The 27,605-nt window shown below is 46.6% G+C and overlaps 1 protein-coding gene across 10 annotated transcripts in view; it reads left to right on the forward strand.

Annotated features, from left to right (window-relative positions):
* Window positions 1-289: 289 nt before the first annotated feature.
* MVB12B (multivesicular body subunit 12B) overlaps window positions 290-27,605 on the forward strand; it is a 228,186-nt gene continuing 200,870 nt past the window's right edge. For 8 of the 10 annotated variants that reach the window (XR_004262372.1, XM_032257265.1, XM_032257266.1 and 5 more), the window contains exons 1-2: window positions 290-448; window positions 13,909-14,031. Coding sequence is in view for 9 of the 10 variants with exons in the window: in XM_032257265.1 (XP_032113156.1) it covers window positions 371-448; window positions 13,909-14,031 (201 nt within the window). In the remaining variant the exon portion in view is untranslated. Of the gene's footprint in view, window positions 449-2,470; window positions 2,644-6,980; window positions 8,688-13,908; window positions 14,032-27,605 lie in introns of those variants that run through there. The other 2 variants (XM_032257268.1, XM_032257267.1) reach the window with 2 other exon arrangements.

Consider the following 27,605-nt stretch of genomic DNA (forward strand, 5'->3'; position numbering starts at 1 on the left):
AGGCTGGGGAGGCGGGGTGCCGGCCGGGGCGGCGGCGCGGGCTCGGGACGCCAGGGCTCCCGCTCCCTCCTCCTGCCCGAGCCAGCCTCGGGCGCCGGGCGCCTCTCCCGAGCCTGAGCCAGCACCAGCGCCAGCGCCAGGAGACCCGGAGCCCGGCCCGCCGCCGCCGCGGCCCGCGGAGGGAGCCGCAGCCGCCGTCGTTGTTGCCGCCGCTGTCGCCGCCGCCGCCGCCAGGCCGCGCCCCGCCCCTCCGCCCCTCCGCCGCCGCCGCCGCCGCCGCCGCCGCTCCCGGTGAGGCTCGCGCTCGAGCTGCGGCGCCGGCTCCCGCCGCCTGGGCCTCGGGCCCGGCCCCTCCCGCGCCGCCCGGGCGATGAGAAGCTGCTTCTGCGTGAGACGGAGCCGGGACCCACCGCCGCCGCAGCCGCCGCCGCCGCCTCAGCGGGGAACAGTTAAGTGAGGCCCGCACGCCGCGAAGGCTCGGCCGAGCCGGCCGTGTAGCCGGGAGGGAGGGCGGGCGCGGGCCCCGGGCCGAGGGGCGGGCGGACGGGAGGAGCCGGGCCGCGCCGAGGCCTGCGGGCTCCGTGCCCGGCCCGCGGCGGGGACAGGCCCGGGCGGCTTTTGACGAGCCCTGAGCGCGCCGCGGCTGCCGGTGCCCGGGCTCGGCCTGGCGGCAGGAGGCGGGAGGAGCTGGGGGACCCGAGTGCCAGCAGCGCCCCCAGGGCCTGGGCAGGTGAGGGGCGCCGAGAGCCACCTCTGCGCGTGCGAGAGGGAGGCGGCCCACCGGGGCACAGACTGGGGACAGTCAGTCGTTTGACCCGCCTGGCCTGGGGTCCGGCTTTCTGTGGTCATGTGGGTGCAGACCTTCGTGCACCTGCCCCTGGGGCATCACTGCCTCTCTGACCTGGGCACAGCAGAGACGACACCTGAACCCTCGGGCACCTGTCTGCAAGGTGACATGCCCAGCCTGGGTACCCGAGACCCAGAGTACCCATGCAGGAACATGGTGGGCACTTCGAGCACCCTACAGTGAGTGACTCCAGTACCAGCGAGGGGGCAGGGGCCAGGACAAGAGCTGAGGCATGGCAGCAGCGGACATCACATCCTCAGAGGCAGGCACCGGGGAACGGGGTGGACCCAAGAGCATCTTTTATCCTCTTTGTTACCAAACACACAACTGTTCTAAATCACCAGTGCTTCTCACCATGAAAGATGAGACTCTTCTGTTTCCTGCGCCTCAACAGCCTCTTGCGCAAGGCACTGAGGAAGACCACAGGAGGGCAAAAGGCAAATGGCGGTCACCCCTTCCCTGTTCCCTGCCCCCACCCAAAACCAGAGCCCACTCCAATTGCTGCCACAAAAGCAGACAGCAGGCCGGCTCCTCTTAGGGGCCTTTGTCTCTCGTGGTTCCTTCTCAGTATAATCTCATTGTACATTTCTCGACAGCTGGCTAGATCTCATCTCGTTTTAACAGGGCTAGAAAATCTTATCAGCGGCACCAGCAAAGCTTAGAAAGTTAAAAGATAAGCTCTGTGAAGCCTGGACTAACTGAAAAACTCAGTGTACTAGGATGTTTAGTTACAGATGGTGACACCTTTCTTGCTCGTTGGAAATCATGTGAGGTACTTGGAGATATTGTACAACGCTTAGCATCTTTAAATAGGGCCTCTGAGAGATGAGGCTTCTGCTTGGGACCCGGGCTCCAGGACCCATGGGAAGCAGTTGATATGGGGATTACTGGTTCATTTGAACCTGAACTTATCTTCTGTTATCTACATTTTTCACTCCTTCTAGGCTTTGGGTCACTCCTGATTCAGGCTCAAGGCATTTTCCTTGCCCTGTCTCCATCCTGCTAGGGATCTTTCACCACTTACAACTGGAATGTTGCACCATGGTTCTGTGCAGAGAGTTTATGATTAGATCTCAGCTTAAGTCTTGGCTTTCCTATTTACTGTGTGTGCTTGGACATATTATTGAACTTTTCTGAGTTTCAGTTTCCTCATCTGTAGAGTAAAACTGATGATAATATTCATCTCATGGGATTATGGTGAGATGTAAATGAAATATTGCAAGAAAGTTAGCTCAGTGCCTGCTACATGGCAAGAAGTCAGTAAACAGCAGCGGTTATTATGAGGCTTGTTAACAGATGAATGAGAGGAGTAGCTTATTTATTTATTTTTAGAGTTTGGTTTTTTTTTTTTTTTGGTTTTGTTTTGTTTTGTTTTTGATACAGGGTCTCACTGTCACCCAGCCTGGAGTGCGGTGGCACCATCATGGCTCATTGCAGCCTTGAACTCCTGGGCTCAAGTGAATCTCCCACCTCAGCCTCCCAAGTAGTATAGGTGCCTGCCACCATGCTCAGCTATTTTTTAAATTATTATTATTTTTAGTAGAGATGGGGTCTTGCTATGTTGCCCAGGCTGGTCTTGAACACCAGAGCTCAAGTAATCCTCCTGCCTTGGCCTCCCAAATTGCTGGGATTACAGGCGTGAGCCACTAGGCATGAGCCACCACACCTGGCCTATTATTTAGTCCTTAACAGGACAACCAGGAAGTGATGGTATAGTAGAAAGAACACTGGGCTTGGATTTTTTAGGGGCTTGAGTTTGACTCTCAGGCTATCTTCTGGACCCCAGGTGGCCCTAGGTAAGTCACACAACCTTTCTGAATCCCCATTTCCGTAATGTAAAAGTGTCTTAAGAATAAAGCCTACCCCATAAAGGTAATCAGTCAAGAGGCTGAATGAGCTAATGTATGTGATAGCACTTGGCACTGCAGGAGGTGGGGGTCTACATGAAACTTAAGTGCAGTTCAGCAGCCAGCAGCAGATCGAGTTTTTTTTCCCCAGGTCCGATGTTTATACAATTTGTTGGGGGGAGAGTTTTAAGAAAAAGAACACAAGAATATCCTGTGTTTGTACATGTTACAGAACTACGCCATGTGAGCACACTGCTGGATGCCCACTCAGGGCTTTGGAATGGGTGACGGAGAAGTGTAGTCTCCATCCATTTCATGGAGGATCTGCTTCTGGGGGAATCAGAATCCAAATGGCATAGGCCCCTCTGCCTTAGTTTGCTGGAAGTGCTCCATGCTCAAAGGGAGACACCCTTGCCACACTGCAAAATAATGATGGTGCTGGAGTAGAGCATGGGAAAAGTCGAAGGTGCTATTATGATGACGAAGATAGCAGATGACTACATGGCTGGATGTGGTTAGGCTGAGATAGCAGAGCCTCCTTTGCAGGTTGGGTTGTGGAGGGGAGGCCTGGGTTTCTTGAATGAGCTGTCTCTCCCCAGGGTGCTCTGGCTCTCACTGAGGACCGCCCTGGCCAGCATTTCCCGGGCCACGGCCCCCTCCAGGCTCTCCTTGGCCTTCTGCTCGCTGGGCTGCCCTTGGGAATCGTGGCTTCCCTGCGCTAGTTGGAGTGGGTTTGCCAGAGTTAGGTCTTCTGTGTCTAGCTGCCTGGGAGGCAAAGCCACTGCAAAGTATGCTTGACATTACCTCCCTTGTTGGGGACATCCTGTGGGCATGCATTTGGTTTACTTGACACGCTTCTGGCAAGATGCAGAGCCTGTCCAGGCAGAAATGTGAGAGCCCTGTGGGCCTGGAGCCTGGGGGTTGCACATAGCAGCTTTGTAGCTCTTATTTCCCTTAGGACTGGAGGGCTATCTTGTTGGACCTGTAGCTAGATTCAACACGAGTTTGTTCTTTCCTTCTTCAGACACACACACACACACACACACACACACACACACACACACACACACACACACTTAAATAGATTCTAATCAGCAGAGCAGAATGTTCAAAAGAATATCCTCTGATCCTAATAAATGAGCTCCTAATGCACTAAATATGCCTGTGGTGTTGATGAAAATGCAGATGCCAGGGCCACATACTCAAACTTTATTGAATCAGAATTATCTGGGGAAGGGCACCTGGAATCTGCATGCTTAACAGACACCTGCGGTTACTTATGCTTACCGAAATGAGAGAACTACAGTTCTAGATGCTTTCTAGAAAATTGTTAAATACACATAACATAAAATGTACCATCCTACTAATTTTTAAGGGCACCGACTGGTGGCATTACACACATTCACACTGTGGTGCAACTAAGCTCCAGAACTTTTCATCTTGCAAAACTGAAACTCTGTGCTCATTAAACAACTTTCCGTTTTCCCCTTTCCTCGCCCCCGGCAACCACCATTCTGCTTTGTGTTTCTGTGAGTGTGACTACCCAAGCTATTCATAGAAGTGGATCATACGGTATTTGTCTTTTTGTGACTGGATGATTTAGTTTAGCATACTGTCCTCAAGGTTCATCATATTGTAGCATGTTTCAGAATTTCCTTCCTTTTGAAGGCTGAATAATATACCATTGAAGATGTGTACTGTATTTTGTTTATTCATCCATAGATGGATGCTTGGGTTGCTTCTGTCTTTGGGTGATTGTGAATGAAGTTGCTCTGAACATGGGTCTACAAATCTCTTTGAGACCCTGATCTAAATTATTTTGGGTGGATACCCAGAAGTGGAATTACTGGATCATATGGTAATTCTATTTATAATTTTTTGAGGAACCACTACACTGTTTTCCATAAAATGGTGGCTGTACCATTTTACATTCCCACCAGCTGTGTGCCAAAGTTTCCAATTGCTTCACATGCTTTCGAACAGTTATTTTGTTTGTATGTTTGTTTTTGGTAGTAGCCATTGTAATTAGTATAAGGTGATACGCAGTTTGGATTTGCATTTCCCTCATGGCAAGTGATGCTGAGCATCTTTTTGTGTGCTGGTTGGCTATTTGTATATTGTCTTTGGAAAGACTTGTTATTTAAATCCTTTGCCCATTTTTAACTAAAGAAATTTGTTTTTTGTTGTTGAGTTGCAGGAGTTCTTTATAGATTCACATATTAACCCCTCATCAGATATATGATTTGCAAATATTTTCTCCCATTCCATAGGTTGCCTTTTCACTCTGTTATTGCCTTTTGCTGCAAATTCTTGATGCATTCTACACATTATAACCCTGTGGAAAATATTATTTGCTATTCCATTTTTATAGGGATGGAAACTCAGGCCTAGCTTAGTTTAACTTGCCTAAGGTTATGCAGTAAGCTCAGGTCCCTTGGACTCCAAACATGTCACCCCTTCCATTCCTCTGCTCTGCCTGATGTTCCCCCCCACAGAGCTAATAGCATATGGAGGCCCCATGGAGGTTGGAAGGAAGGGGCATTGGTTGGAGAATGTTTGGCTGTAGGAGAGGAAGCATGAACGGAAGGCCTGGGAATCTCTTCTGTTAGACCACTGGGGCGCTCCTTCCTGTAGTTTGATGGCATTGCTTAGATCTTAGAAATGACAGAGAAGTGCAGCCAGGTTTTTTAGTTCAGTTTGATTGTGTTTTGTTTATTTGTTTTCTTAAGCATTTTATAAGCTTGTTTTAGATCCCATCTGCTCCTTGCAGTTCCCTGAGCGGTCCCTGTGTGTTCACATCATGGTGACTTTGTTGAGGCTGTGTTTCTGCCTGCAAGACTTTCACCACTGCACACCCCCCCAATCTTTCAGGGAGGTCCGCTCTTTGCTCACCTCTTCCTGCCTCACCAGGTGGAAGGAAAAGTCCCCTCCTTTGCAGTCCCTTTCTCGGGATATTTCCTACAGCCTGTGAGCTCCATGTCTTATTCATTGCTCTGTTACCCAGCACTGTGGACCTTCTCCTTGGCTGTGGGCTCTCCATTGTCAGTCCCAGCCTGAACCAGTTAAATGAGAACCTGAGGATGGGGAATGGGAAAGCGGTGCTTCTGCAAGCTCCCCAGGGCATTCTTCTAGCAGCCAGCCTGGACACCCACTGGCCCCTGACAGGCCCACATCCAGCTTGGCTGCACTGAGTTAGATCTAAATCTGGAGCTCCAAGGAAGTGCTATGGTCCCTTCTCCCTTCCTCTGCAAGTGGCTCACCCCTGGGGTCATGGTGTGTGTGCATGGAGGCATCAGTGAACCCAGACCCCCAGCTCTCACTGGAAGGGGCCTGACAGGTCTGCTGTTTCCCTGCCCCTTTATGTGCCCTCCTTAATCCGGTGAAACTTGGTAATTTGGGAGAAAAGGAATTTTGTTTGTTTATCCTTCCGCATTCATTCATAATCCATTTATTGAGAATCCACCATGAGCTGGGCATTGTGGTGGAAATAACACCTTTGAGTAACTTACAGTCTGCTAGGGAAAGCATGGTCTAGCCTTCTCAGAGGCAAGGCTGTGTGTGTATGTGTATGTGTGCACATATGTGTGCTAAGAGTATATGCTTAGATAATGTCAGGATTCTGAGTGACAACACCTGTCTGGCTGGGCAATTGGAGAAGGTTTGAGGGGAATGGAAGATGTGATCCTGGTTTTTGTTTTTTTTTTTTTCTGAGACTCTGTCTCACTCTGTCGCCCAGGCTGGAGTGCAATGGCACAATCTTAGTTCACTGCAATCTCTGCCTTCCGGATTCAAGCAATTCTTTTGCCTCAGCCTCCCAAGTGGCTGGGACTATAGGCGTGTGCCACCATGCCCAGCTAATTTTTGTATTTTTAGTAGAGATGGGGTTTCGCTATATTGGCCAGGCTGGTCTCGAACTCCTGACCTCATAATCTGCCCGCCTTAGCCTCCCAAAGGCGTCCCAAAGTGCTGGGATTACAGGCATGAGCCACTGCTCCTGGCCATGACCCTGGTTTTATTTATTTACTTATTTATTTATTTTTTTGAGACAGGATCTGGATTTGTCACCCAGGCTGGAGTACAATGGCACCATCTCGGCTCACTGCAACCTCCACCTCTTGGGTTCAAGTGATCCTTGTGCCCCAGCCTCTCGTGTAGCTGGGATTACAGGCACTCACCACCATACCCAGGTAATTTTTGTATTTTTAGTAGAGATGGGGTTTCACCATCTTGGCCAGGCTGGTCTCAAACTCCTGACCTCAAGTGATCCTCCCACCTTGGCCTCCAATTCCTGCTGGAATTACAGGCATGAGCCACCACGCCTGGCATGACCCTGGTTTTAAATGGTGGGGTGGGTGTCTGTAGGGGAGGAACGTGATGCTCTTGGCTGAACTGTCAAGAAGAAGGAGGGGGAGACTGGAGGGCTGATTCTGAGGCTTTTCCCCAGGGAAGATTACCTTTAGGTTCATTCCATTCATTCATTCATTCATCAAACACCTAATGAATACTTGCTCTCTTGTACTCAAATTTTGGACTGTGGACCAGCTGTTTAGTGTCAGCTGGGAGCTTGTTAGAAATGCACATTCTTAGACCGGCTCAGATCTATTGAATCAGTATCTCAGAGGCTAGGGTTCAGGAATGTCCGTTTTAACAACCTCTCCTGGTGATTCTTGGATACTCCCACTCCAGAATATGGACTTTCTATTTCATTACTGTAGCCTTAGTGCTAAGCCAAAGTAGCTCTATACACATTTGTGGACTGACTGTTCATGTACCAGGCCCTCTTAGGGACCGGGAGTGTGGGAGGATGCTTCCAGGGAAGATGGCAAGGTCAGCTGAATTCGAGGTATTCCTGAGCCATGTGGGCAAAGACACCAGACAGATACCTCTGAGTCTCAAGAGAAAAGTCTGGGCTTGGAGGAATTTTGGAAGTCATTAGCACATCGTTAGAATGATTAGATGACCAAATATATGAAAAAAAAAATTCTCATAACCCATGTGAAAGTCAGAGAGGGATGTAGTGGTCTGGTTGGCTTGAAGACAGGTGTTCTGATGACTCTGGCAGGGGCGCACATTTGCCTGGCATTGAAATGACATTAGTGTCTTTACTCTGTGAGCACTGTCCCCATCAGGGCAAGCTGTGACTCCTATCACCAGACACTCAGGAACCATAGCTTTTGGGGCCCCTGGGATGGTTTCATTTGTAGGCATCTGTCTTCTGTTGAGGTCCTCCTTTATCCTTCTCTACAGGGGACAATATGACACCACTCAGCAAGACCTGATGGGAGCGGACACAGACAGCCCTCATTTGCAGCAATCATGGGCAAGCAGATGATACCCACAGTGTACTGGAGAATGCCCTACCCTCGAGTAACATTCCCTGGTTTGTGTAGTCAGGCCTGTATGGGGCAGGGCTTTGGCTAGGGGAGTGCTATAGAACTTGATCCTGGATTTATTTTTGGAAAGCGAATCCTGGAACCTACCATTGTACCATAAGGGTTGCAGCAACCTGAACCCTAGTCCTCCCTCATGGCGTTTACGGAAAAATCTATGTTTGGTAATCAAATGGTTCATAGAAATCTAAGCATAGGGCAGCTTGAATTGACACATGCATACACTGGATTCTTCTGCTGGGAGAAACAGACCTTTACTCGGGGGTGTGGGGGGATGGAAGTGCTCACAGTTGTTAGTTACCTAGCTGGAAAATTCTTTGTGATCTAGGAGAGCTTAGAAAAATATTTGCCTTAGTTACCCAACATCTTAGCAGCCTTCCCTGCGGCCTGTGACTTGTTGCTACCTGACTCTGTCCAGAAGCATTTGTCAGAGTGATTTGACTCTGACTGGTCACCAGGTAATCTGTCCAAAGTTCAGAAGGCGTCAGGATACTATCCTGAGGCTTCACAGTGACAACCTCTCTGTTTGTGCACTGTTCCCTATGGGTGGCCCCAAAGCCAGCTGGCCATTTAACTGGCCTCAGCTCTCAGCCTTCTGAGGAGGTAGGTCTCTACACCTTGCTATAAGGAAGGTGGCTGGGTTTGTGTGTGTGGTGTGTGTTGGTGAGGCCTGGCCACAGGTTACCTCCTTGGGGACAGGCAGTGTCCTTCTGTCCCTGGCTTGCAATTTGCCAACAGAAAGGTGTCAGTAATCTTGGGCCACCAGAGGTGGGCATGGATTCCCGCAGACCATCACTGCTGCTGGGAAACAGGCAAAGACCTTCTCTGTGAAGGCCGGGGCGCAGCAGCTTTTACTGGGGTATAGCCCATCTGCTCTTGTGGCATTTCCCATGGTGAATGAAATATTTGTTCTTTTCCCTTCCTCAACCCTGTAAGCTGGTAGATGTGGGCAGACAGTTTTGTCTTTGGTGCCCTTGGCTTTGGATTTCAAGCAAGCTGATCACCAGTTTGTCCTTCTGTAGGGATGTAATTAAGCCACTGGTTTTGTCATTTCAATTACAGTAGCCCAATTTAGCCTACTCCCCCTTAATACTTTGAAATTACTCTCCTCAAAAGTTGTATGCCAGTCATGCCTTCAGCCCTGACCAGCAGCGCTGGCTGGCGCCGCTTCTGAGCCTGCCTCACCACCACAGCAGGAGGCCGAGATGGCGGGAGGCTGGAACTCAGGCCGCTGCCCACAGCACCGCCTTTGAAGGCAGCGCCCCCTGCCCCCTGCGGTTGTTGCTCCCTGAAAGCACTTTAAACTCCTCGGCTCACACCCCGCCGCTGGAAGGGCCTCAGTGGGGAGAGGTCTCAGCTTTGTTGGTTGGGTTTTGATTTCAGTACAGGAGTTGATAAAACGAGATAAACCCCAGGCTCAGGAGGGCCGTGGAAATTAAACAGAGATGATATCAAAGTTCCCCTGAGTTTTCAACTGTGATGCAGTAGCTCAGTTTTCTCCTAGACTGGGGCTGGGAGGCACGCCTTTGATTCCGAAACAATGTTCAGCATCAGTTAAGCCCAGCACTGCTGACTTTTAGGGATTAAGCACACTGTTGTAGTAATTCTTTGATCAGCTACGAGGGAGCAGTGTGCCGTCTGTATGAAGCGTCTTTATAGTTAAAGTTCATTTCTCCATGAACCTGGGATGACAGCCTTGGCTAGGTGCTGCAGCGCTGGGAGCTGGGGCCTCCTCAAGTGCTATCTGCAGCACTGCAGGCGGAAGCTGGAAGCAGGCTTGCCCCCCGCCTTGTGTGGGTTGTATGGTACTCTTTGAGCATGGCATGGTGGAAGAAATCCTCCTGGCTTGGAAAACACTTCACCTTAACCCTCCCCAGCTTTCTCAGTCTGTATACATGTGGGTGCACATACATATATGTGTGCATGCGTGCGCGCATACACACACACACACACCACACACACACACACACACACACACACACACACACACACACACACACACACCCCCTGCCTTGCAGAGGAAGCCTCTTGGGGCAGACAATGGCTGCCTGGAGTACGGCTCTGCAGCCCCCAGCCTTGGAAATGATCTCACAGAAGCTGCATGCCCACTCAGGGGAGAGGTCGGAGTGGATCCAGGAGTGGATCCATCTGGGACCTGATGATCATGAGGTTAAAGTAGGAGGACCTGCTCAAGGTCCAGTTTGCATCCCTGACACCCCACCACCTTTACCCCTTACCCAGCATGTACTGAGAATAGACTGAGATTGGCCCAATCCGATCATTCTGAAAAATCTCAACATTTGTCTTGTCATCCAAAACACTGGGTCAACTTTGGGGGTTCCCTGTAGAGACCCTTCTTGCAGCCACAGCTGGGATGGCACAAGTTTTCCCCTTTTGCTTCCCCCTCCTCCCAATTGGCCCTGCAACTTCCAGTTGGTAATGGAGCCCCTGTGAGCTGTCGATCCTGCTTGCACTGTGCCATAGATCAACCTATTCCCTCCTGTGCAGTGCTCGGATCTCCCTCATTAGGCCTAAATTTACCTCCATCCTACACAAACACGGCCTTAGCTCATTTTTATTGTTGTAAATTATTTATGAGGGGAATGTTGAATCTTGAAACTGAGGTGTGAGGAAAATTAATCCCATGTTACTTTTATCTTTCTGTATTTTTTTCCCCCTTGTTTGACTTACTGAGCTGTAGCTAGAGAAGGAAAAGCTTTGGCATTTTAAGATATAATTAGTGTTCAAACTGCTTTCTCAATTAGACGGCATGTTGGTACCTCTCTGCCTAGTACAATGGAAAACAGACCAGACCTGGGGAGTAAGACCAGCTGTCCCATTCCTGGGAGGTGACCCAGCTACTTACCAGGTTTGATGTGAGCTTCAACTGGGAAGGAGCCCGAGAAAGCTTCTTGAGAGCTGGAAAGCGCTGTCCAAATGCAGCAGATACGTATTAGTGGGTTTTGCCGGCAGTTGGGACTCTGACATAGAGGTGGATGCTGGATGGGGGGCTGTTGATACAACCTGGGACTGTTGCAAGTAGGCCTCGAGATTTGATGTGAGAGTCCAGGCAAGTTCATGTTGGCCTTAAGCATCTGGCTCCCTTGCTCTTTCCTCCCCGATCCGATTTGCTCTGTGGGCCCGCAGGAATGGCCTCGCCAAGTCCTCTGCCGCGGGGCCATCCTTCCTGGCTTGAGGCTCCCCGCAGCCCAGGAATCGTGGAGCGCTAGTTAATAAATGGCCTTTTGTTAGGAAGGTCAATTGAAGTGCTGGTAGAGACGCCGTTAAAAGTAATTTGCAGTCAGAAAATATGTAATTCAGGACAAGCGGCTTTGAGTGATGGCCCCTGCCATGGATATCTTGGGCGTTTCTCATTAAAAGCTGCCTTGGCTGGTGATGGCGTTTCCTCCATGAGTCGGCCTCAGCCCGCGCGGCCAGGAGCCATTTGTCCATATTTCACAGAGGCCGCCTCCGTCCGGGGCACAGCAGCTCGGGGGAAGGAGAGAGAACGGAGGGTAGAGATGCTCTGCGCACAGCTCTGTGGGGGCCCTCTGGCAGGCCAGACCCGACTCCTTTGTCTGCCTCAGCTGGGCCGCCCGCAGCCATCTTGGAACCTTCTCCTGGGCCACCGCGGGGCATTGTGGGAGCAGCATGGCTTCTTCCAGGGCCTGGTGACCCTCCTGCTGCTGAGAGCGGGCTCCAGGGCAGAGGGCCATTGTCATCGCCGTACAGGGGAGGATATTGTGACCAGGGGATGTAGCAATGAATCCATCAGCAAATAAGATATTGCTTATTCATGCTTACCCCCACTTCCTTCTCTCTCTCCTTCTTTTTTTCTCTGTCTTTAGTAGAGGCCATACTATGTTAAAAAAAAAAAAAAAAAAAAAAAAAAAAAAACTTACCTCACATGTTCTTTATTAAATTCACAGCGTGATATTTTAGCACTGGCAGAATTCCTACATTCTGTTAATGAGTTGTTAATTGCGAAGCATTCTTGGTAACCAACAGCAGGTACCAATATTTTGCAAACTGCAGCAATGTTATTTTCATGTTACCAATAATATGGGATTTTTCAAGTGCTGAGCCCTTTCGGTCAGTGTCTGCTCTGGATCTGCAGGTGCAGATATTTAATTCTTAACCTTTATTAGGGACATATATGTGTATTCACTCAGTAAATATTTACTTAATGCCTACTGTGTGCAGGAAGTACAAAGCCCCGTGTTTTATGCACATAAACCTACCTGGTAAATGAAACTTGAAAGTAGAAAATGATGCAGTGATGCAGTGTGATACCCCCTGCCCTGGTCATTTAGAAGCTTATTTTCAGAAGAATTAAGTAAAGCATAACTGTGTTAAGCTTTTTGTTGTAAACAGAAAAGGAGACTACAGCTGTGCCAGGCACTTCCTCTCTTTGATGGAGGACTTGGCTCCATTTCATTGGCAAGTCTGTTTCCGGAGCTTTTGGTGGGTTCCACTGACTTCATGGGAGACTTGCATACGGCATTTTGATTGCTCTATTTGGGAGGCTGCAGTCCTTTTTAATGGCCTCTGCCTTTTCTGATTTTAGGTTAGAAGCAAGAATATTCATCCTGCCTGCTTAGTGAGGTAGGGTGTTTGGTTTGTGTTAGAAGCGGTAACCAGCCTTCAGAGAACTGGCAGACCTATAGCCAGTGGAGTTTAATTGCTGCAGAAAGAGGTAGAATTTGACTTGCTCTTTTTCACTGCTTGTCCTTTTAAAAGTACTTAGGTTCATTTACATATGGTGTTGCCTCTTTTATTTGCTTTCTGGTGTACTGCCACTCCAGCTGCCCAGACCCAGTGCTCTCTATATTCTACCTGTCTCCTCTGGTCAAATCAAGAGGCAGTCAGTCAGCAGAATAATAATTCCATTTTCACTCCCTTTCTCTCAAAGTGCCCAGCAAGAATTATGGTCATTGTTAGTATTTGGCTTTGAGTAAGTGCCCACATGACCCTAGGGTGAAACACAACAAAGGACTCTGCCAGAACCCTAGGGAGTGATGCGTATCACATTTCTGGCCAGTTACCTGGACTTGTGTGTCCCAAACCCGACCAGTCATATGTACTTTTTGTTGGGCACCTCCTGTGTACCACGGACCTCTCCAAGCCTTTCATTTACATCCACTCTCTTTGACCTCTCTTGGTCCTCACAGTAGCTCTGCAAGGGTCAGTATCATGACCTCATTTTATAGCTGGGTAATGAAGGCTCCAGGAGGCTAAATTGCTTACTCAAGCTCACCAGCTAGTCAGTATGGAGCCTGGACTCCAACACCATTCTTTCACCCTGAGCTCAGAACATTTATTTCTATGTTTGCAAAATTCCTTGCTTCTTTGCAAAGCTCTGCCTGCTGAAGATCTAACCTTGGCTGTGGATTTGGAAGTCTATGCCTCCATAGGAGAGATTGCAAGGGAGAGAGATGAAAGGTGTTGTTAGGCTTAGCCATGTCTTTTGTGTCTTCAGAGCAGCTACTGGTATATGTTCAGAAATCAAGCAGCTGGATGGCAGAGTTAAGAATTACTTGCTCTTGGTTTTGAGTCAAAATTTCCTCCTGAAAGTAGAGGCAAGCCCTCATTTTAGCTCAGTGTTCAAAGCTGACTTGAGAAGAGTGAAGACCAGAGGTGAATTGAATTCTTGACTGGGGAGAAGGGTCACATAGGATCAGGACTCTTTCAACCAGTTCACGTATGTGGACCTTGGCTCACGGTATTTGCCCCATGATTCTATTTCTGTCTGTTTGAGCCTTCATATTATTCACGTAAATGCTATGTTTGAATTTTGTGCTTTCTTTTTCCTTTTCTGAACCAGGACCAGTCCACCATGCCTGAAGTCAAAGACCTCTCAGAAGCCTTGCCAGAAACATCAATGGATCCCATCACTGGAGTCGGGGTGGTGGCTTCTCGGAACCGAGCCCCGACAGGCTATGATGTAGTAAGTCAAGATACTAGTTTGTACATTTTGCTCACTGATTCTACAGTATTTATTTCCTGTGTCCAAGACCCTCTGACCCTTTTGCATAAGATGCACTTCTTCCCTCTAGGAACTTAAGGGAGGGTGTGGAGAGCATTCTGGTTTGGGAGTCAAAAGACCTGAGCCCATCTGGGCCATTTCCTGGCCTTGACCACCTCTGTGATGGTCATTTTCACCTTCTGTAAAATTAAGGAGTTGGAGTCATTGATTTCCGACTTCTGGTTGTGACGTTTCATGTAAAGGATCCAGAGTCTGTGAAAGACTTCTGGTGGTTGTTATATATTGTCATGCATGTATAAATATTATAAAGGCATTGTCCTACATCTGTGTAGCTCTTAACAGTTTAAAACGTTTCCTACCCAGAACTCATTTAGCTCTCATGAGTTTTTGGAAGACTGGGAGGGCAAGTAGCTGTATTGCCTCTTTGCTAATTAGGAGAACCCAAGCTCTGAGAAGTGAAGTAGCAGAGTCCCAGTCCTTGGATAATGGTGAATCATCACTACCAGACCTCCTCCAAGTCCAGTGCTGTGGCTGACCACACCGCCACAGTTCAGTGGAGAACTTTCCTTGCTTTTCAGTAGACATCTGTGCTGGTGCTCAGTAGTCGTGATGATTGGAACTGCTTGTTTTGTTGTTTCAGTAGGTAAATTCTGATTCGGGTGGAGCTTACAAAGTACAGAGGAACATTAGGAGAGTTTACTTAACAGTGGATATTATCATGTGTTCTGAGATTCTAAGGTGGCCTTATGTTTACTTTCCTCATTTTGTATGTGACAATGTTTTGTTCTTATTCACTGAAAATGTGCACCAAGAATACATAAGAGTGAAAGTAGCCAAAACTGAAAACCTGCCACAGCAATTAGAATAGTGACTGATGTCCTGCAGTGAGGAGGATGCAATGCCTGGTCCAGCAGAGGAAAGGAAACCCCAAGGCAGGGTTTCCCAACTTCAGCACTGTTGACATTTAGGGCAAGAGAAGCATATAATTCTTTGCTGTGTGCTATCCTGTGCACCCTCTGTTGTTCAGCAGCATTCCTGGCCTTTCCTTAGTGAGTACCAGTAGCACCTGTCCCTCCTCTCCCAGTGGTGACAACCCAAAATGTCTCCAGACATTGCCAGATGTCTCCAGGAGCAGAGGGTGGGTGGGCAGAATCAGCACCTATCAAGAACTGCAATGTTCAATGCGAATCTGTACTGGGTCAGCCAGTGCTGGCTCCTCAGTAAGGAAGGAAGAGCCTGTTCAAATGCTACACATCCCTTTCCCAACTGTTCGAAAGCTCATAAACATTTTAAAAGTGAAAAAATGAAGAAATCTTTTCTGACAAAGATTTGAGTCTTACCTACTGCTTGACTTCAAAGCATGGTTTGAATGTGTATGTTTCCATAAAATAGAATCATTAGGTATGGCTTTGTGCCATGATACTCTGGGGGAAGCTAATAAAAATGTTCCTGATTTGAGAAGCCAAAGTGTCTTTTGATGAATTAGGGATGAAGCAGCAAGTCATGAATCAAAGCAGGGACTGGGAGCTCCCACTGTGGGAGAGGATGGGCTCAGGGGTCACTCTCCTAGGAGGGCTCACAGGGAGCATGACAGGGCAGTGGTCTCACCATCTTCCCATGCCCTCTTTTGTTGATCTGTATCTTTAGCATTCCGTTTGTATGTTTGGGGTCATCCTGCATGCTTGGCTAGTGGGTGGCAGATGGCCTTTGATAGTTTGGTTTTCTGGAAGTCTTGGTAAGTCTGACAGGAGCAGAATCTATCCCTATCATTTTCTTCTAACATCTAGCTCAGGGCAGAAGAGCGCAGTGTCAAATGAGTAAAATTAATAAGCACATTTCATGATTGTGCTGTGCCATGCATTTTAGTGGGAGGTGAGCAGGGCAAGGGGCTTGAGCTCATCCGCCCGGTAATTACCCAGCTCTGCATGGCCGAGGTGGAGACTGCCCGGGCTCCCTCTGAAAGCCCTAACAGGGAGAGAGGTGGGAGTCCCCTCTTGGTACTGGCCTCTGGACTGTTTGCAGATAAGCGTCTCATTCCCCAGAGGTCTGGCCCCAAGTTCAAGGAAGGCGGGGAGGGCATGGTGAGAAGAGAGACTTCTCATTTCTTTTATCTGGAGTTTCATATTAAGTCAACATCCAAACCAAAGTGCAAAGCGCTCTGTGGTGGCTAGGCTGCAGAGATGCTTAGACAGGACTCCAGCAGATGAGGAAGCCCTGCTGTGGATTGGGGCGAGACCTCTCTCTGTCTGTCGTAGCTGCTGTAGGATTAATTTCTCCCCACACACAGAGCCTGTTAAGTACTGCCACCATGCAGCCCTGCAAGTTAGTCACCAGATGGACTGGTGACCCTGTGTAGCACAACTGCTTTAAAATGAGCTTAGGTCCCATTGCTGCTTGAGGTAAAAGGTGCCAAATGTTCATTTATAAAAATTTAATTCAATAACTTCCCTTCTCTCTGTATCAGGGGAGGCTTCTTAGGGTAGGGGGCTGGGGATTATTTGCTAAACTTCTCAATGTATTTTTCCGATATCTGCAGTCCTCTCTGAAATAGTCTCTCTTTTCTGTTCTACACCCACACTATCTTGGAGTGACACATGCTTCTCTCCCCTTGCAGTCAGAGTTGGGGTGGGTCTCGTGCTTCTTTGTGATGCCACGTGCCTGGAGTAGTGACTATATGTCATAGATGACTAGTGTTTGCCAAAGGTAGTGCATGCGGTTTTATCCTGTGTGGATGGTCAGTTTTCAAAGAATTGTAATGCCGTAAGAAGTGCTCCCTGCTACAATGCCTGTGTGCAGAATGTAACCTTTAATTTACAAGCCACTCTTGTGCAGTGTCTAAGGGGCATCAAGCTGGACATCACTGAGAATCATTGTTGGATATGTTTCCATGTTTCCAAAAATAAACATTTTACCTTCACCCACATTCCTTTGCCCATCTAAATAAATGCTTATGGTCGGGCACCATGGCTCATGCCTGTATTCCCTGCACTTTGGAAGGCCGAGGTGGGCAGATCGCTTGAGGTCAAGAGTTCAAGACCAGCCTGGCCAACATGGTGAAACCCCATCTCTACTAAAAATACAAAAAAATTAGCTGGGTGTGGTGGTGTGTGCCTGTAATCCCAGCTACTTGGGAGACTGAGGCAGGAAAATCACTTGAACCCAGGAGGCAGAGGTTGTAGTAAGCCGAGATTGCACCACTGCACTCCAGCCTGGGCAACAGAGTGAGTTGTAGGCATTTATTTATTCATTACTATTAGAGACAGTGTCTCTTAATAAATGAATAAATAAATGCCTACAACTCAATTGTCTCTAAATAAATGAATAAGTAAATGCCTACAACTCAGAGACGGAAGCTGCAGTGCTATATTTATGAGATGACTCTTTTTCCATCAAGGACATGTCTTCCTTTCCTTGAAAATATACTTTTCTTGGTATAAATAAATAAATAAATAAAAGGTGAGCCACACAGAGAAAGGAGACTAATCAGACACTCCAGAACATTTTAATTTTAAATTGTTTATTTATCCACCCCATTTTTTGGGTACCTACTGTGTGCCAGCGAGGAACTGGGGAGACAGTGATGAGTGAAACACACACAGCTCCTGCCTTCATGAAGCACAGCCTAGAAGGGAAGACAGGCAATGACAGTTGCAAATAAAGATGAAACTGGGGCTAAGTGCTTAGAAGGGAAGTCCTTATGTGCAGTTTATCTTTCAGATCTCATTTTCCAGATAATTCTGACAGCACGAACCCCTTGCATCCCACTTCTAGAAATCGCTATCATTCCCTTCCTTCCATACCTTGAAGCCTGCTAGATATTGGAGCCTTTCCCAGGAGGCCACCTCAAAGGTGCTCAGGGTTCTTTAGTGCCAGCATTCTCCCCTGTCACCACATGCACCTTTTTGTTGGTGACATCTGTGAGGTTGCCCTATGTCTGGGTTCAGCTCCCTGCTCACCTGGCAGCTGCTGCTCTGGCATTTCTGGCCTGTGCGGGGGTTGGACACTGCCCTCCCTGCGTCTGCGCCTCTGTGATCCTCTGTGGTATCTTAGTCCATTGGTGCTGCTCTAACATAATCCCTAAGACTGAACAGGATTTATTTCTTATAGGTTTGGAGACTGGGAAGTCTAAGGTGAAGGGCCTGCATCTGGCAAGGGCCTCATTGCTGCATCATCCCACAGCAGAAGGCGGAGGGGCAAGACAGGGAGAGGGAGTAGGAGGAGGCTGCACACATCCTTTAATCAGGAACTCACTCCCGGGATAAGGCTGTTACTCCATTCATGAGGACAGAACCTCAGGACCTAATCACTTCTTACAGGTCCCATCTCTCAGCACTCTTGCATTGGGGATCAAATTTCCAGCACATGAACATCGGGGGCACATTGAAAGCATAGCACATGGCTTTCCACAGAACAGCTGAGACGAAACTTACTTTTCATGAGACCTCTCTGGGACTTTGGGGATAATGGGAATGAGATATTAAAACTCAGAGGATCTTGACAGCTGTGGTAAGGGTCCAGGTCCATGCTCAGACCCCTTCCTTGCCAGCCCTCTGTCTTGCTGTTGGCTACCTTCATCTTGCCTACCTCAGAAAAGCGTTGAGAGCTGCCACACCTTAGCAGCCAGGCTAAACTGCCTACTGGTCTCAAAGAGACTAGGAAATATTTTTCTCTTTTTCCTCACTCCGATTTAAGACCTTCTCTATTCTCTTCTTGAGAAACCCCACCCGACACACAGGAGTCTTTCTGCCAAAGTAACCCTGAAGTGACAGATCAGCCTCAGGCTCCACGACTCTTTCTGGAAGTCCAAGCTTTAGTGGGCCTCAGTCCTCTGGAGGGCCCTGCATCAGAGTTCCTGCCTGAAGGTGCTTTCCACCCTCAGGCATATGTAGAAGAGCAAAGGCCCAATGATATAACAAGCATCTGTTTCAGTGTCAGGCAAGGAGCCACTCCCCAGGAGTCCTCTCTCATAACCACATAGAGGATAAAAATCCACTTTCTTTGATTTGGCTCTCATGATCCAGTGTATCTTACAGCCTCACTTCTTCCTTCTACTCATCCTTTCTCCAGTCCATTGAACGGCTCACTTTCTCACATGCAGAATAAGCAGGAGCTTTGTACCATTGTACCTTTGAACCTCTTTTCTCGTGTTTCTGAAGTGCCTGTACCCAGCCCGCGATCTTTTAAGTAAGAGTTTACTCATCCTTAAAACCCAGATTACATAGCCCCTTAGTGAAACTTTTTCTGACCATTACTCATTCAGTTATTTATTTGCTCATTGGTTTCACAAACATTTATTGGCCACTTAGCTGTTGTCCAAGGCGCTGGAAATCCAGTATCCTGAGAAGGCCTGGCTCCAAGTGAGAGGTGAGATGTGAGGCTGGGCAGGTGGGTGAGGCGTAATCACAGCCACGCTAAGGAGGTTGCTGTTATTCTGAGGGTGGTGGGAGTCATGGGGAGATTTTAAGAAAAAGAGGCTCTTAGCCAGAATTGTGTTTTCCCAAGTTCACTTGGTTGGTACGGAAAACAATTCAGGGGACGATAAGCAGCGAGGCAGGTGGGAGCGTGTGAGGACCGTGAATTCACGCAAAGTGAGAGCTAGAGCCTGCGCCAGGCTATTGACAGTGGAGCTGTGAAGCAGAACATGGATCCCGGGGCTGTGGGAACTCAGGACATGGGAACCCAAATACCTATTATTTGATGGAAAGAAAGAATGGGTTGAATGTTGGGAGGTGGGGAAGGGGGAGGAAAGGGAAGGATGAGAGTGCCACAGGATGTCTTGCTGGCCTCGGGTAGATGCTGGTGTTCTTTCTGGGACAGAAACAGAGACAGCCAGGTGGGGTGGAGGCGGGAGGCGACTCCTGGGTCAGTTTTGGGCACCTTGAGTTTGAGCTGCTTGTGTGACATCTCGCAGAGCCCTAGGGCTGAAGATCTAGAGAGAGGTCTGGGCGCCATCCTCATATAGCAAGGACTGTGGGCATAACTGGGCTTGTCTAAGGAGGGTTGTGGGACCAGAAGAGAGGATGCACCATTTCAGACTCCACTCCCATGGCGGGTCACTGGTTAAGGATGAGCAGAGGAGGAGGCACTCAAAAGGGGACTAAGCCTGAGCATCCAGAAAGGTAGGTGGAAAATTAGTAGGAAAACTAAGGGGAAAAGTCGATTTCTATAAGAAAGTGTGGTGAGTAATGTTCAAAGTTGCCAAAGTGAAAGGAGCCTGAAGGGTGTCCATTGGGTTTAATTCAAGGAGATGGTTGTGAACTTGGCGACAAGCTCAGAAGCAAGGTTAGAGTGGATCCGTAGGGTAAGTGGGGGGTGATGATGAGAGGTTAAGAGTGCAGATGGCCTTTGAAGAGGGGAGGCCAGCAGGCAGCAGGAGCTGAAGGATGCCATAACCCCAGAAGCCTTTTCTCCCTTTGTTAAAGGCAGGGAAGTGTTGAGCATGTCTAGTTGCTCATGAGAAGGAACCAACCAAAAGGGAGGGGTGTAGATACAGGAGAGAGAGGCTGGCTGGTGAAGCAGAGCTCTGATGGGGAGAGGAGTTGGAATGCAGAGCCCAGTCAGAGGTGGGCACCGGGTCACGTTTCTTTAGCCCTTGCCCATGCTGCCCCTGCGCACTGGGAAGCCAGCCTTGGGCTTGGCGGGTGTGGGCAGCTCGTGGGCCAGCTGCCCTGGAAGTCTCTGTTTCCCCCTTTTTTGCGGCTTCTCCTTCCCACCATGTCTCTTTCTCTCAACACTATTTCTGAAACTAATTAGATAAAAGAACATTTTTAAAAAACAACTGGACCTGTATATCTTATATATGTCCAAAATGTAGTAGGAATTTTCTGAATGATTAGAGTTTCAAACGCTCGAACGCAAATATAAGGGACTATGGGGGTGCCAGGAGAGGTCAGCTTCTCTCTGGGCCAGTGGGCTGGGTATAGGGAACATAGAGAGGGATAAGTTGAAAATCCCATACTCCAAATGAGGTCCTGTTCTTTTACTTGCCAAAGGAAGAGAAGGAAAAAGAATTTCAGCGGTGATACAGGTTCAAACAAGCTTGCATTTTATATAGTGCTCAAGGAATTTTTAAAAATCACATTATGAAAAGCGTGTGAGGATGGCAGCTATATCTTGTTAAAAACATATGGCAGATATCAACTGGAAACGTGGGACATCGTCATATGCCCGTCTGAGCACAGCTGTCACATGGATTTTCAGAAAGCGTAAGTTGTGGTGGGGGGCCTGTGGTGGGGCAGGAAAATTGCCCTTGCTCTCCATGGGCTGGAGGACAGAGGCAGTTGCCCCTCCTGGAATTCTGCCTCCATAAGCGAATGCGGAAACAAGGGCAGCAGCTTATTCCTGCTGTCCCGGCTTCCTGAGCACAGGGCTTTGCTGTCGTGGGACTACTAACTGCAGAAATACCCGCAGACTTTGAGTCCTGCCACACAGATTGGTTTATTTTCAGAACCAGAGCTTGTTTTGATAAAAGGCACCAGGTGTTCCTCCTTTTTGTTTTGTTAGAAAATACATTAAGCTGAGATTTACTGAAAATGCGGAAAGTGGTTTTGTAACTAGCCCTGGGCCTTTGTTTCCTGTGGCCTGGATTAGCAAACTTCTTTTAAGGTCCTTCCCTCCACATTCCCTTTTGTCCTGCCTCGCCCTGGCCCTAAGGGAGCAGAGCTGCCAGCTGAGAGGATGCACGTGGCACCCTTAGCACAGTGCTGGCATCCAGGAGGTGTGCAGGAGGCAAACATCAGCTGCTGCTAGGTGATCCCATCAGAAATGGTGGCTTAAAGCACCTGATTACAGAGGAGCTTGTCTTGTCTTCTAGGCTTCGCGTCCCTGCCAACCATGAATTTCTTGTTTTGGCCCCAATGTTCCCACTAATGACTTGTTCTGCAGTTGATTCATTTGGAAAGTGGCAGGGAACGGGCAATGTTCTGGTACTTCCTTCTGTTTGCTAAAACTTCCCAATCCCCTATTTTAAAAGCCTTCTAACAATGAAATGTCAATTAATTGGATTGATAAAAAAAGATGAGGCACTTGCTTTAATTTTTCTTTCTTTTTTTTTCAGTTATTTATTTTGAGATAATGGTAGACCCACATGCAGTAGTAAGTACTACAGAGAGATCCTGTTTACCCCCAGTGGTAACATCTTGCAAACTAGTACAGTGTCACAGCCAGGATATTGACATTAATACAGTCCAGATACAGACCATTTCTGTTTTAGAGTGTACCCAGGATTTTGTTTTCATTCAGGTATGATGTGACCAATAAATTAGGAGAGGATTACCACTGGAAAGTTAGTTTGTTACTCATAGCTCCCAAGAGGAGCAAGATAGGCCACACCCTGTAGGGCCACCTGGGGAAGCGCAGGTGGGGAAGCACAGGTGGGGAAGCACAGGGTGGCTCAGGAAGCAGAGGGAGCCAGGGAGAAATGAGCCAGGAAAGGTAGTGTAAGCAGGGTGAGCACACTTAGGACTGACTAAGTTTGAATAATTTTGGCAAGCTCTAGGGTATAGGGGTGAGTCCCTCATTGGCCCTGGGGCGTTTTAGGGCAGGGAATCATGTCCTGGACTGCAAGAGCCCATTAAAGCAGGCAAATGGAAATAAGAACTCAGTATTGGTTGGTTTCATATCCAAAGCATGCCTACAAGCAAGTCATTCACCTGGGAGGGGCAGTCCCTCCCTGCTTCTGCAAGGTGTCAGGATATCAAAGTGTCATTAAAAATAGAAAAACCACCATAATACAATTTCTGTCACCATAGGGATCATTCATGTTGTCCTTTTATAGCTATACTCTCTTTCTTTCTACTACCAGCTTCTCCTTAATCCTTGATCACCGTAATCTGTTCTCCATTTCTATAATTATGGCATTTCAAGAATCTTCTATAAATGGAATTATATAGTATGTCACCTTTTGGGATTGACTTTAAACAAAACCTCAGCATAACTCTCCAACAATTCATGCAGAGAGTCTTGTGTGGGTTAATGGTTTATTTCTCTTTACTGATAAATAGTATTCCATGGTATGGATGTCCCACAATTTGTTTAACCATTCACCCATTGAAGGCCATCTTGGTTGTTTTCATTTTGGAGCTCTTATGAGTAAAGTTGCTGTTCATACTCACATGAAGGCTTTTGTGTGACTGTTTTTATTCCTCTGGGATAAATATCCAGGAATGCATTTACTAGGTAATATGGTAGCTGCATGTTTAGTTTTTAGAGAAAATGTTAAACTACTTTTTGGTGTAGCTGTAATGAATATATGAGGATCCAGTTTCTTCACATCTTTTCCAGCATTTGTTATTGTCAATATTTTTTTGTTTTAGCCACTCTGACAGGTGTGTAGTGATAACTCGTTTGGTTTTACATTGTATTTCCCTAGTGATTAATGAATGATGTTGAACATCTTTTCATATGCTTATTTGCCATATGTATGTCTTTGATGATGTTATAAGTAAATTTTCGGTGCCACAAAAGAAGTAGCACTTGAATATCAATTTGATTTTTCTCAGCAAGGCAACTTTTCTTTCTGCAGAAAGGGTGCTCCCATTAGCCATCTTGCCACGAGAGGACACTAAACAAAGAAGGCAAGGCCATTTATATCTAACACATCCACCCTACTGCTCTGTCCTGATTCCATTGGCTGGAACTGGACTTCACAGTCTAGGCTGTACCCAGTTGGCTAACAACTTAAAACTTTTCTAAAGAGGTAAAGGCAGAGGAGAACCAAGGAAAAGAGGAAGTCACTTGAGGAATGCTTAGAGAAGCAATAACATTTCCAAATAAGGAAGGGGAATAAGCTATGAGCTAAGACTTGCCTGGGCTTGTCCAGACATGTTAGGGCAAATATCTAGGTTAAAGTGTAAGAACTAAGAACACAAGAGGCTGGGCTCAGTGGCTCTTGCCTATAATCCCAGCACTCTGGGAGACTGAGGTGGGCAGATCACAAGATCAGGAGTTCAAGACCAGCCTGGCCAATATGGGGAAACCCATCTCTACTAAAAAATACAAAAATTAGCCAGTTGTAGTGGTGCATGCCTGTAGTCCCAGCTACTCTAGAGGCTGAGGCAGGAGAATCACTGGAACCCGGGAGGCGGAGGTTGCAGTGAGCCGAGGTTGTGCCACTGCATTCCAGCCTGGGCAACAGAGCAAGACTCGGTTAAAAAAAAAAAAAAAAGAGCACAGGATACACTTATTTCTTTATTATGACTAACAGCTACTTTAAGATTATTAGAAAAAGCTTTATTTATTCATAGTGAACTAAGAGGAAAGCTTTGAAGAAGAACCTTTTATTTATTCTTATTTCCTACAGTTGAAATTTTTTTTTAACAGAATCTTGCTCTGTCACCCAGGCTGGAGTGCAGTGGCACAATCTCTGCTCACTGCAACCTTCACCCACCAGGTTCAAGCGATTTGCCTGCCTCACCCTACCGAGTAGCTGGGATTACAGGCGCATACCACCAAGCCCAGCTAATTTTTGTATTTTAAGTAGAGATGGGGTTTCACCATGTTGGCCAGGCTGGTCTCAAACTCCTGACCCCATGATCCACCCTCCTTGGCCTCCCAAAATTGCTGGGATTACAGGCGGAGCCACCACACCCAGCCAGGAGTGTTTGTCTTTTTACTGTTGAGTTTTAAGTGTTCTTTGTGTATTTTGCTGTGAGTCCTTTGTTGGATATGTGGTTTGCAAATATTTTCTCCTAGTCTTTACCTGCCTTTTCATCTTAACAGGGCCTTTCAACAGAGCAAATGTTTTTAATTTTGATGAAATCCAAACTTTTTCTTTTTGTGAATTGTGTTTTGGTGTCAAGTCTAAGAACACTCTGCCTAGCTCTAGATCCTGCAGATTATCTCCTGTTTTCTCCTATGAACTTTTATAGTTTTACATTTACACTTAAGTCTTTGAAAGACCAATTGCTCTAGCCCCATTTGTTGAAAAGCCAATCTTCCTTTTGAATTGTTTTTGAAGCTTCGTCAAAAATCAGCTGAGCTTATTGTATGGTTTTCTACTTTCATTCTATGTGTCTATCCCTCTCCCAATATCACGCAATAGTGATTACTACAGCTGTATGGTAGGTCCTGAAATTGGATACTGTATTAGTCCATTTTCTTTTGCTTATAACAGAATATGTGAAACCGAATAATTTATAAAGAAATGAAATTTATTTCTTACAGTTCTGGAGGCTGGGAAGTCCAAGGTCAAGAGGCACATCTGGTGAGGGCTTTCTTGCTTGGTGAAGATTCAGCAGAGTCCTCCCAAGACAGCGCAGGTCATCTCATGGCGAGGAGGCTGAGGATGCTAACATGCTAGCTCAAATCTCTTACTCTTTTTATAAAGCCACCAGTTCCACTCCCATGATAACCAATTAAGCCATTAATCCCATGAATGAGCCCTCATGATCCAATCACCTCTTAAAGGCCCCACCTTGCCATACTGCTAAAATGGGGATTAAGTATCAACAGGATTTTTTGGGGGGACATTCAAACCATAGCAGGTAGATTCATTCCTTCCACATTATTCTCCTTTTCCAAAATTATTTTAGCTATTCCAGTTATTTATCCATATACATTTTAAAATAATCTTGCCTATATCTACAAAAAAATTGTTGGGGTTTTGATGGGAATTAATGTTAAATCTGCTTATCAATTTGAAGGAGAATTCACATCCTCACTATGTTGCGTATTCCAATTCATGAACATAGTATGTCTCTTCATTTATTAGTTCGTCTGTCATTTTTTTCACCAACATTTTGTAGTTTTCAGCAAACAAGCTCTATAATGTTATGGTAGATTTAAGCCTAAATACTTATTTTTAAATTTTGAGCAATTATAAATGGAATTGTACTTTTAATTTTGATGCTCACGTGTTCGTTGCTATTATATATAAATTCAGTTAATTTTTATAGGTTTATCTTATATCCTGTGACTTTGCTGCATTCACCTATTCTAGGTTTTTTTTTGTTTTTTTTTTTTTTTGGTTTCCTTGTGATTTTCCACCTGGACAACAATCTCATTCTTTTTTCTTTCCCGTCGGAATGCCTTTTATTTCCTTTTCTTGCCTGATTGCAAAGGGTAGGACATCTAGCACTGTTACCTGTGAGAGAGTAGACGTTCCTGTTTTATTGCTGATCATAAGGGAAAACATTGTCTTTCACTTTTTTTTTTTTTTTTTTTTGAGATGGTGTCTTGCTCTGTTGCCTAGGCTGGAGTGCAGTAGTATATTCTCAGTCACTGCAACCTCCACTTTCTGGGTTCAAGCAGTTCTCCTGCGTCAGCACCCAGGTAGCTGAGATTACAGGTGGACACCACCACAGCCAGCTAATTTTTGTATTTTTAGTAGAGATAGGGTTTTACCATATTGGCCAGGCTGCTCTCGAACTCCTGACCTATGATCCACCCACCTCAGCCTCCCAAAGTGCTGGGATTACAGGCATGAGTCACTGCACCTGGCCCTAGTCTTTCACTTTTAAATATAATATTAGCTGAAGGTTTTTCTTTATCAAGTTGAGGAAGTTCTTTTCTATTCCTGTTTTTCTGAGAATTTTTTATCATGAATAGGTATTGAACTTTTGTCAGATGCCTTTTCTGCATTAATTGATATGATCATGTGATTTTTTTTCCCCCTTTAGCTTGTTAATATGATGGATTAAATTGGTTGGTTTTTGAATATTAAACCAGCCTTGCATCCCTGGAATAAACTAAACTTGGTCATGGTATATAATTTTTTTATTTATTGCTGAATTCTCTTTGATAATAGATTATTAAGAATTTTTTCTGGCTGTTACAGATGTGTGAAAAAGAAAAAAAATTTGTGTCTATATTCATGAGGGATGTTGATCTGTAGTTTTCTTTTTGTATACTGTCTTTGTCTGGCTTGGTAATACTAGATTCATAAAATGAATTGGAAAGTGTTCCATCCTCTTCTGTTTTCTGGAAGAGACTGTGTAGAATTAGGGTTACTTTTTTTTAGATGTTTAGATGTGCAAGTGTGGGGTCCTTATTCTGGCTTTGTTGGCATGGGTGGGTGTGGGGCCACAGTATTTTATGTGATACTTGGCTGGAGTAGAGCAATTATTGTCTAAATGTATTCTTTTTTGCTAGGCTGCCCCTCTGACTAGAGAAAGCAAGTTTTTGTTGTTTCTTTGTTTATTTTTTGGTCTGTGTTTACTTCTGTTTTTGGGTTGCTGATTCCTTCAGCTTCAAGTCTGGGATACATGAGGCAAAAAGACAACCACAGAACTCATCACCATGTTGTTCTTGGGTCATGAGATCCCTAGCTGGTCAGATGTATTCTTTCACCTTTCAGAGTCTTCTTGTGTTTGTTTCCATATAATTTTCAGTGTTTTTAGTTGTACTTACTGGGAACACTAGGGAAAAGTATGACTCCATATTCCTGGAAGTGGAGGTACTGGCTTGCTTTAATTTTATGTTAATTCAGAGTTAGCCAGAGAATCTGTTTATTTCTAAGCCTGTCATAAATCTTTCCAAAACATTTATGTTTCAGCCTTAATATTATATATATAGGCAGGAAGTATGCAATTGTGTGC

Source organism: Sapajus apella, unplaced genomic scaffold (assembly GCF_009761245.1).
Source record: "Sapajus apella isolate SASKATOON/1434 unplaced genomic scaffold, GSC_monkey_1.0 scaffold97, whole genome shotgun sequence".
Taxonomy (NCBI): Eukaryota; Metazoa; Chordata; class Mammalia; order Primates; family Cebidae; genus Sapajus; species Sapajus apella.